At 46.4% G+C, this 11,591-nt stretch overlaps 1 protein-coding gene across 1 annotated transcript in view; it reads right to left on the reverse strand.

The window, feature by feature from the left end:
• The window catches only part of LHFPL4 (LHFPL tetraspan subfamily member 4), a 32,210-nt gene extending 21,585 nt beyond the window's left edge, over positions 1-10,625 (reverse strand). Inside the window, exon 1 of the mRNA XM_043588027.1 lies at positions 9,073-10,625. Within this exon, the coding sequence (XP_043443962.1) occupies positions 9,073-9,478 (406 nt within the window). The 5' untranslated portion in view covers positions 9,479-10,625. The remainder of the gene's footprint in view (positions 1-9,072) is intronic.
• Between the last annotated feature and the right edge of the window lie 966 nt (positions 10,626-11,591).

Below are 11,591 nucleotides of genomic sequence, written 5' to 3' on the forward strand. Positions count from 1 at the left end.
GGATCTGTCAAAATTATAAATATACAGACCATTTAATCCAGCAATTCTGCTCTAGGTCTTTATTTTATCCTTATATGTATGTATCAAATTGTTTATATGCAACATTATCCACTGAAATATTGTTATAGCAAAATATCATAAACAACTTAAATATTGGTTAAATAACTGATGGCACATCTATACAAGAGTATATTATGCAGCTCTTAAGAAAAAGTAGCTCTTTAGGGGTGCCTGGGTGACTTAGTCGGTTAAGCATCTGACTTGATTTTGGCTCAGGTTATGACCTCATAGTTTGTGAGATTGAGCCCCGTACCAGGCTCTGCACTGACAGAGTGGAGCCTGCTTGGGATTCTCTCTCTCCGTCTTTCTCTGCCCTCCCAACCCCATCTCTCAAAATAAATAAATAAACATTTTTTTTAAAGTAGCTCTTTATACACTATAATGGAAAAATCTTAACAGTTGGGTGGGGTAAAAGCGGTGAAATGTGATATCTGAGATTAGGACATAAAAGGCAGTGTGATGCAGTGCCTGGGTGGCTTAGTCAGTTAAGTGTCCCACTCTTGATTTCAGCTCAGGTCTTGACCTCGGGGTCGTGAGTTCAAGCTCTGCATTGGGCTCTGCACTAGACGTGAAGCTTATTTAAAAAAACATTTTTTTTTTAATTTAAAAAGGCAATGTGATGGGCAAAACAATCTTAAAAAGGAACATGGTTGGAGGAATCACACTCCCTGATTTGAAAAGTCACTACAAAACAACAGTCATCAGGACAGTCTGCTACTGGCATAAGAACAGACATATAGATCAATGGAATAGAATAGAGTCCAGAAATGAACCCATGTATCTATGGTTAATTGATTTTTGACAAGGGTGCCAAGAGCATTCGAGAAAAAATAATCTTTTCAATAAATGGTGCTGGGACAACAGGATTGCTACATGCAAAAGGATGCTGGATCCTTCCTTACCTTACCTCATATAAAAAAATTAACTCAAATGGATCAGAGATCTAAATGGGAGAATTGAAACCATAAAACTCCTAGGTAAAAACACAGAGGTAAGTTTTTTGTACCTTGGATTTGCGAAGAATTCTTAGCTATGACACCAAAAGCACAAGAACCACAAGAAAAAAAGATAAGATAAGCTGGATTTTATACAAATTAAAAACTTTTGTGTTTCAAAGGAAACTATCAAGAGAGACAAAAGACAGCCATGGAATGGAAGAAAACATTTGCAAATCATATACCTGATAAGGGACTTATATCTAAACTATACAAAGAACTCTTTCCACCCAATAATAAAAAAAGAAAAATAACCCAATTAAGAAATTGACAATGGATCTGAATAGATATTTCTCCAAAAAAGATAATACAAGTGGTCGATAAGCACAGGAAACCATGAATAATTAGAGAAACACAAATCAAAACCACAATGAGATACCAGTTCACACCTGGTAGGATGGCTATAACTTAAACAGTCAGATAATAAGTGTTGATGAGAATATGAAGAAATAAGAACCCTCATACAGTGCTGGTGGGAATACACAATAGTACTGCCACTTTGGAAAACAATCTGGCAGTTCCTCAAAATGTTAAATATAGAGTTGCCATTTGAGCCAGCAATTCCACTCCGAAGTATATACCCAAGAGAAATGAAAACGTGCATCCATGCAAAAAACTTGTACACAAATGTTCATAGCAGCATTCTTCATAATAGCCCCAAAGTGACAACAACCCAAATGTCAATCAACTAATGAATGAATAAACAAAATCTGGTCTATCCATACAATGCAACATTATGGCCATAAAAAGGAATGAAGTACTGATATATGCTATGACATGAATGAACCTTGAAAACATGCTAAGTGAAAGAAGCCAGTTGCCAAAACCACATAATGTAAGATCCCATTGATATGAAGAACAGGCCAATACAGAGAGACAGAAAGTCAATTAGTGGTTGTTCAAAGGCTAAGGAGGTTGGATAGGTGCTTTGTGGGGTGATACCTAAAGGGTATAAGGCTTCTTCTTGAGGTACTGACAATACCTTGAAGTTGATTGAGGTAATGGTTATACAACTCTATGAATATGCTAAAAACCATTGAATTATACATTTCCTATAGATATACTGTATGACGTATCAGTTATATCACAATAAAACTGTTGCCAAAAAGAAAGGTTAAGTGATACAACTTCTTCCTTTCTCCCCCTTTCTTGGATCACTCATTCTGGGGGCTTCTGCCAACACATGAGGGTACTTAGAAGTGGATCCTCCAGCCCCAGTCAACCTGAGATGACCACAGCCCCCAATGAGGTCTTGGTTGTAACATCAGCAGCAACCTTGAACCAGAACTGCCCATCTAAGCTGCTCCACATTCCTGTGACTCACAGAAACTGAGATAATACTGGTTACTTTAAGCAACTAAGTTTTGGAGTAATTTGTTATACAGCTATAGATAACTAATAAGCCATTTTTGTAAAAAAAAAAATTGTTTGCATTTGCTTGTATTTTGTGAGATTTCTTGGAAAGGATACTCAAGAAAATGGTGATAGGGGTTATCCCAGAGAACTCTGAGAGGATCATTGGGGAATGAGGGCAGGAAGGAAGATTGATGTCTGATTGTATACCTTTTTTACCTTTGAATTTTGTATCATGTGCATGTATTAATTATTCTCCAAAAAACTTTCAACAACTATATACCAACAGATAGTCTGCAAACTCCCTACCATGGCTTAGAAGCCTCCATGATCTAGCTTCCCTTTCTGAACACTCACTACTCCTTGCCCTAATTGCTGGTAGTTCCCAAAACACACCAGGCCATTACCCATCCTCATGCCTAGGATCATACTCTTTCTTCTGCCTGGATGCCCTTCTCCCTCCTCCCTATCCTCTATCAAATGCTGCGACTTTTTTGGAAGACTTCCCTGGCTCTCCTTAACTGTGTCGGAAGTCCCCTTTGTGCTCCTAGAATACCCTGTGCTTGACTCAGTCATTTCATGTGTCATGCACAAAGTGATGATCTGTCTTCTTTCCTGCCTCTCCCATTACTCTGTGAGCAGCCTGGCAGCAAGGACCCTTACTACAGATCCCCAGAGCCTAGCATGGGGCTTAACACACAGGGGAGGCTGTCAGTAAAGGACTGTTGTGAGAAAGAAAGGAAAGGTGTAGGGAGAGAGGGTGGAAAAAAGGAAAGAAGGAAGGAAGGGACAGTTGGGGGAGGAAGAAAGACAATGGAGTGGGGGAAGAAAGAAATCCCCCTAATGTGCTCAGCGGGACATACACATACAACAAAGATGTACTGGGGGTGCTTGGGTGGCTCAGTTGGTTAAGTATCCGACTTCAGTTCAGGTCATGATCTCTTGGTTCATGAGTTCGAGCCTCGCATCGGGCTCTGTGCTGACAGCTCAGAGCCTGGAACCTGCTTCAGATTCTGTGTCTCCCTCTCTCTCTGCCCCTCCCCTACTCTCACTCTGTCTCTGTCTCTGTCTCTCTCTCTCTTTCAAAAATAAATAAACATTAAAAAAATTAAAACAAAGATGTATGGGATGAATAAAATCCCAAACCAAATCTGAAACAAACCCCAAAGAAATGGGGAGGAGTCTGGATACACACTCTAAGGCTGGGAAGGCTGGAAGGTGCTCACCTCAGGATCACCAACCCCCTGCTGCCATCCCCACCTTCAGTCTCCCCAGCACCCACCCACACCACCTCCCACGTCCTATTCCCTGAGGTGACTCCAGCACCCAGGCAGTGCCTGACACTGAGTACTGAATGAATTGTGGTCAGAATCATCTCCCTTCTGTGGAAAGAAGAGCCTCACTCTGTGACATGAACTTGTCTCTTCTCTCTGGGACTAGGTTTTTTCATCTGTAAAATGAGGCAGTTGGGACAGCTGATTTGTAAGACCCTTTTCAGCTGACTGTTAATGACTTCTCGTGGCCTTTGATCATCCCAGCAATCCAAACTCTCCCACCTGAGCAGCAAGAGCTCCTCCCAAGCTGCTCTTCACTCAGACTATGTCACAGGAATGACATAACCATTTATTGAGTGCCTGTTGTACACTAGGAACACATTCAGTGATTTACACCCAACATTGTGTTTATTTCTTTCTACCACTTCTGAGATAAGTACAGTAATAATCTCCCCAAGGCACCTGGCTGGCTCAGTCAGTGGAACATTCAACTCTTGATCCCCGGGTTGAGTTCTAGCCCCATGCTGGGTATAGAGATTACTTAAAAATAAAATCTTAAATAATAATAATAATCTCTTTTTTACAGAAAAGAAAACTGAGACACAGAGAGGAAACCCACTTATACAGGGGCACACGTCTGGGAAGGAACAGAGAGAGAATTCTAAGTCCTCTGCTCTAAACCACTACCCTACTCTGCCCCCTCGGACTCTCAACCAGGCTTCCAGCCTGTGTCTCTACTCCAGCCAGCAACCCCCACTTGGCTAACCTCACCCAGCCCACAGGTAAACACTGGGTAGAGAGAGCTGACAGAGAGCTGACAGCCGTACCTTGTAATTTCTGTATTCCTCCCCCAGGTTCCAATTTGGTGGTAAGAAGAGGTACTAGATCCATTTAGACTTGCATTAAGTTTCAGCTCCACCTTTTGCCAGAAGTGTGACCTTTGGGCAAGTCGCTTCAACAGATGAAGAGTAAATGACATAATGGATATGAAAATGTCTAGCCCGGAAGCTGGCACATTGTGTGTTCTCTCTAAGTAGGAAAGACCAGGTAAAGAGTAGCAGAGATACCATGAGAAGTGACCACTAACTCCACGAAGAGCCACGTGGGTCTTACAGCCTCTCCACTTAACATTCGAGTCTTATGCCAAAAACCTCCCACCACTGCTCCCATCATTAATGCTCCTGTATAAATCCTTCATAAATCCTTGGGCTTTAGAGTCAGACAGACCAAGTTACAATCCTAGTTCTGCCACTTATCATCTTGGACAAATGAATCCTCTTTGAGGCGCAGTGTTCTCATCTACAAAATAGTAATAATAGTACCTACTGCATAGACTGTTGTGAGGATTAAATAATAGTATGCATGTAAATGTTTATTTATTTTTATTTTCTTATTTTTTAAGTCAGCTCCATGCCCAGTGCAGAGCTCAATGCAGGGCTTGAACTCACGACCCCGAGCTCAAGACCTGAGCTGAGATCAAGAGTTGGACACTTAACCGACTGAACCACCTAGGCGTCCCCTGCATGTAAATGTTTACATGGCCAAGCATACAATGAAGGCTCAGAAATGTTAACTCTTTTTCCAAAATAATAATAATAGCTGTAGTAGCTTTGAACTGCTTACTGATTAAAGTCCAAATATCCGACACAGTATTCAGAGATTGGCACACTGTAACCCCATCATTTCTTCCTCACCTCTCCTCCCACTGCTCCCCTATGTGGATGTCACACTCAAGCCTGATGTGGCTTTCTCACTTCTGTGTCTCTGCCCATGGTCTTCCTCTCCATTCAGAATGTTCTCCCACACCTCACACCCGTCCACACCCTCACTTTCCACTCAAGCCTCACCTGCCAACTAAAGGGCCACCTCCTCAAGTGCCCTGGGTTTCCACAGCATTTATGATCCAGCATATATTAGTGCTCAGACCCTCCAGAGTGAGGCTTCTTTCTGTACCTGTCTTATCAGAGGTCACACTTTATTTCCCTTTTTAGGAAGTGACCTGTCTCCACTATCCGTCAATGTGGGCATGTGACTGAGGCCTTAGACAAAGTCACATTGGTTAACTAAGTGATGAACTTGTGGCCAAAGGCTGAGCCAATGAGAATCAGCCCTGAAATTTTGCTGGAACCACTAACAGATGTCCTTTTCCCACAGGCATTGCTAGGCTAAAGCAGTATAAACTCAGAGCTGCTAGTAGCCTTATTTATCACCTTCAAGAGAGAAGTGGACTTTAAAATGATGGAACCAAAAAATGGAGACAGACCTATTCTAAATGGCATTATTTGAGTGTCTGGATCCATCTCTGCTTGAAGCAAGATAGTATTTTTTTTTTTTAGGATTTTATTTTTAAGTAATCTTTATAACCCAACATGGGGCTTGAAGTCACAACCCTGAGATCAAGAATCACACAGTCTACCAGCTGAGCCAGCCAGGCACCCCTGAGGCAAGATACTCTTGACTTTTAAGTTATGTGAGCCAAAACCCCACCCTCTTTATTTTATTTTATTTTTATTTATTTAAGCCATCTTGAGTTGGGTTTCTGTCACTTGTCATTGAATGAATACTGCCCAGTATAGCGATCCAACTAGATGGTAAGCTTCCTGAGAGCGAGAATTGCACTGTATAGCCTAAATCCCTGGAGACCAGGATGATCTCGGTATTGCAGCAGCTAGCACAGGGATGATCACAGAATAAGTAAAGAATAAGTAAAGGAATAGGTATCTTTACATCTTCCCAATAGTTCAGTGTTCTGCACTTAGAAGAGTCTAAATAGGGGTGCCTGGGTGGCTCAGTTGGCTAAGCATCTGACTTCAGCCCAGGTATGATCTCACAGTTCATGAGTCTGAGCTCCACAGTGCTGAGCCTGCTTGGGATTCTCTCTCTCTCTCTCTCTCTCTCTCTCTCTCTCTCTCTCTCTCTCTCTCCCTCTTTCTCTCTGTCTTTTCCCCACTTGTTCTCTCTCTCTCTCTCTCAAAAATAAATAAATAACCTTTTAAAAAAGAGCCTAAAATACTTGAATAAAAGTTCACTTGAACAAGAATTCTAATTCTTACCTGATATAAACAAGGCCCTTTGCTGCTCTGTGGTTCCTCTGAGAGTGACCGATTTCTTACTTTCTGAATAAAATGATCTTGGTGAAAGAGTTGTTTTAGGAGACCCACAGGCCTGAAAGAGATACTTTCAATCCACTAATGTAACTGGTTAGTCTCCCACTGTAAGGGTGACAAAACTTAGATTTAAGCTAAAAACAAGTGCTTAATATTGCAGGGTGAATCACCCAGACAAAGTCAGACAAGACCCTATCCCATGACTCATAGTCCAGTGCTCTGGCTTCTGTCCTGTTGTCACTTTATTAAACAAAGTGGATCAGTCACTTACCCAGAGTACTCAGAAATCTCTAAGCAAAATGGAATAAACTGTTCAACTCTGCTAACTGGCCTCCTCAGCCCTCAGGTGGGGCAACAACACAAGGGAAAGAGCACCGGGCCAGGAGTCAAGACCTAGTTTACTCCACTACTGGCTGTGTGACTTTGGGTAAGACCTTTTCTCTAGTTTTAATCTCCTTTCTTTAAAATGGAAGGGTTGGGAGGGTGGGGTTTGAAGGAGCTTATCTCTATGATTCCTGAAATTCTATAATTACACAGGGTTATTGGACACTTCATCAAATCCCGAAGATTAAACCCACATAAATTATAGAGACTTGGAAGGTCAAGAGGTCAGCAACCCATCTGCAGACTCCAAATTAAGGCTGAGGAACTGAGAATTCCAGATGAGAATATATTCTTTCCCGCTTGCTTTTGGAGGAAATAGAATGAAAATAGATAAAATCACCTTCTGGGTACCATGGAGAAATATGGAGAGATAGCTCCCACACACTACAATTCTTCCTCAACTTCAAAGGTCCTAAAAGACCCACATCTAAGTAGACGGAGTGAGACAGATTTGAAACAAGCTCATTAGAATGTCTTCCTCTGAATTAACACAGCTTTCTTCAAAGTAGTCCTTTTGAGAGTAGAGAAAACCCTTCCAATGGGACAGTAATTCCTCCCTCTACTTGTAAAAGTCCTCTTGGGGAAGCAAACCAGCCTCATGATTTTGCCTTCATACCTTGGCTCTCATCACAGGTGACAACTCCCAATTTGATCACCTACTGTACTTTCTATACTTGGCCCTAAGTGACTTTCAGCCATTTCCAAAAGTCATATTCTTCCTTTAAAAGATGGAGGTTTCCGTCAATGATGATGTTCAAGAGAACACAACTTACACTCCAAAGAGAATTCCCTCCAATGTTTTGAGCAGTGGAATTATCAGCAAGTGATATAACACCTCCTGTAGGGAGTCTCTTTTGAAGAGGCTCACACTTGTTGAATGCCCTGAGGTACTTATTTTGAAAGACCATCTCTGCTGCACCTCATCACATTTTCCCTTCTCTTTCTCATCCCTGGAGAGCTCCAAACTTTTCCTAGCCCTCCTCCTCCATTCCTGTTATATCTTGGCCTTTCCCCAGCCCAACTTTCTTCCCTGCCTGCAATTAGGCAAATACCCAAGTTGCTGAATCTTCAAAATCTGCCTTCGATCAAAAGATAGGTGGGGATGGGGACACTAATGGATCCTGGAATACGGTCTCAGCAGTTCCTATTTCCAAAAGTCCCTTCTCTGGTTCTTAGGGTAAGATGTCTGTCCTAGCTAAACATTTCAAAGGGTCCCAGGGACTCATTCCCATTGGGCATAGTACCAGAACCTTTCCTGCATTGGGTGAGGGTAGGAGGTGGAGATCTGCCCTCCCAAGACCTCCATGTTGCCAAATTCTGTCAACCACCCACATTTCAAACACTAGATAGACACTACAGACAACCTCCTATTACCTTCCTTTATCTTAATATAGAACTTTAAAGTTTACAAGATACTATTTCATTTGTTCTTGGAATCTTCTCCATTGTTTTACAGATGAGGAAACCCAGCCTCAGAGAAATAAAGTGAAACACCCAAGTTGATAATGTCGCCAAGATAAAGGTCAAAGTTACATCTCTTGATTTCCCTCATCTCATGCTTTTCTTGATACAACAGAAATTGCTCACTCCTAGAGTAACTCCTCGTTCAGATAATTATCTCCCTTAAGACAGCCAAAAGAGACTCTCAGAGACTCTAACATAACACTAACCCATCACTAAATGCAGTCTGCCCATATCCAAGCACACACATTCAAAGACCCAGTTCTAAGGCTCTACCTCCTGCTCCAAGGTGTCTCTCTCTCATAAATCCCCTCCCCAGTGGCTGCCAAGGAGGTGTGTCTTTGGATAGAAGAGCAGAATCTATCTCTGACCCCTCCAAGAAGAGGTCCTTGAAGGGGTCAGAGGGTTCTAGGGGTCCCATCCCCACCTCTCCCCTACCTGCCAAGAGCTGCATCCAGGCGCAGATCTTGTAGACCGTGGCCGTGTTGCAGAAGAAGAAAAGCGCAAAGCAGGTGATACAGCCGAGGATCAGCACCATGGAGAGCAGCACGAAGAAGGCGGCTGCCTTGAAGGCGCCGGACGGGATGGTGCTGAAGTCGGTGAACGAGCCGCGGCAGGTAAGCTCGCGGCCCGCCAGCCCGCTGCCCACACAGTAGTGGAAGAGGCCGAAGTAGCCAGGCTTGGGGGTGCTCACGCTGTCGCCCACCCAGTAGGGCTGGATGAAGACCACCACGTTGATGATGGCGAAGCAGATGGTGAAGATGGCCCATAGCACGCCGATGGCCCGCGAGTTCCGCATGTAGTGCTCATGGTAGAGCTTGGAGGCCTCCTGCGAGGGCAGCATGGTGCCCGGGGGCGGGGCCGGCGGCGGCGACGGCGGCTGGCGGGGGCCGCCGGCCCGGGACCGACCGCCGGGCTGCCGAGCTGACGGGCGGGCGGGAGCTGGGGACGCACGCGAGAAGCTGCCCTGAGCCAAAGAACTCTCGGGGCGGAGCCTGGGGCGGAGCTGGGGGGAATCAGGGGGTAGTATGGAAGAGCTAGGAGAGGGTCCTGAGTGTTGGGGCGGTGTCTAGAGGGGGCAAAGATCTCCGATTGGACCTAGGAAGAGGCCATGTGAAAGTTGGGGGGTTGGGATGGGGGGGATGGGATGTGGATATGGGAGATGGAAGTGGGGGCTGACTAGAAAGTGGTCATGGGGGTGTTGGGAAGGGGGTCTGGGGACCAGAATTGAGGGAGTAGGAGGGGACCATGGAGAGATAGAATGGAAGCTGAGGACCGGTATTGGGGTATATTAACAGAGGCGCTGTAAATAGGGAGCTTGGAAGGGAATTTGGGGACAGGTATTAGGGGTAAAAGGTTTGGTATTGGGTGTCTAGAAAAGCGCTGTGGAGAGGGGGGGTTGGTGCTTCTATGAGGGGATAAGAAGGGGATACACAGGGGCCTGGGAAGGTGATAATGGGGGCTGGGACAGGGAGGGTGAAGTGCAGGAATCAGGATGAGGCTAGTGGGGAGTCGGGCGCTGGGACTGCAGAGTCTGAACACGGGGCAGGGGTTTTGGGGGGGTCCCCTAGAAGACAGGACTGGATGTAGGCTGGGGGGAGCCTAGGATTGGCGGGCCAGGGCTAAGGAGAGAGGTTTTCCAGGCCAAGGGGACGAGGGACCAGGGCCGGCAGACAGCTCGGGCCTCGAGGGGCGGGCAGTGGGCAGGGGCTATCCCTGGGGCGCTGGGGAGCTACCGGGCCAGGGTAGGGCCGGAGGTGGGGGTGGGGGGCGGCTGCCCGGCTCCCAGGCCGGACGCGCGCGGAGGCTGCGGCCGCAGGAACGGGGTGCAGGGAGACCAACCTGGGCCCGGTCCAGAGCAGTGGGTCCGGGACTGGCACGGCCTAGGCGCCCCGGCTCGGCGCTCCCAGCAGCGGCTGCCTCGGCCCAGGAGGCGGCCTCGGCGCGGCCTCCATCTTGCTCGGGTTCTCCCCGGGGCGCGTTCCCGCGCCGGGGCGCGCGCTCTCGTGCACCGGCGCGGCTTGGCGGAGGCGCGCTCCCGCCGCCAGCGTGCGGGGCGGGGCGGAACGGGGGAGGGGCGCTCCAGGTACTGGCAGTCAGTGTGAGGGGTGGGCACGGACCTAGGGGTCCCCCAGCTTGAGCAATAATCCCTTTATACAGTAGGTTCTGTGACTTGGGGGACCCCCTTTTTCCAACCTGAGCTGCGTGGCTGTGGATCCCCGCAGAGCGCGTGGGAATGGAGGAGGGGCGAACGGAGTATTATTTGATAGGGTTTGAACTGCTCTCTTGCTCCCAGTACACCTTCCCTACAACCTAACACAGTGCCTCAGGTTGCGCCATTACATTTCCAGCCCTTTGGGTCTTAGAGGCATTGAAGGTTCCCAGAGTCTCCTTGGAAACTGCCAACATCCCTGGGAGAGGGAACCCCCTAAAGTGTTAGCATCCCACGCCCGCGATAGGGATTCGTTGGCCACCAGCGGAAGGAGTTGGGCCTGGAGAACAAGATCCAGGGTGAGTATGGGGGACAAGAGGGAAGGAGGCTGGGAACATGTCGGTTTCCCTCCCTACACTCTTCCGAGTACCTGCCATGAAGTGAGCACATCAATAAGATGTGTTAAAGAGCACAGCGTCCTATTCCAAGCTCATGGTCAGGCCCAAGAACACCCTGGGGGCATTCCAAGGAAGCCAGCGAGGGTCATTTCTTTCCCTGAAGGGGAATAATTTTTGGCTTAAGATCTGCCAAGATGATATGGGTTGGCACCCAGACAAACCCTGACTACTTATTTACTACCCCTGTGACCTTGCACTTGGGCTCTCTGAACCTGTTTCCCCACATCTAAAGTGGGCAGACTAAGCCCCACTTCCCAAGCATGTAAGGGAAAGGGGTGGAGTTGAAAAGAATCTCTGTCAGTGGGTTCCAAACTCAGCACCCTACACAGGGGCCAGTCTGATGAAAT

The sequence above is a fragment of the Prionailurus bengalensis genome, chromosome A2, assembly GCF_016509475.1.
Source record: "Prionailurus bengalensis isolate Pbe53 chromosome A2, Fcat_Pben_1.1_paternal_pri, whole genome shotgun sequence".
In the NCBI taxonomy this organism is placed as follows: domain Eukaryota; kingdom Metazoa; phylum Chordata; class Mammalia; order Carnivora; family Felidae; genus Prionailurus; species Prionailurus bengalensis.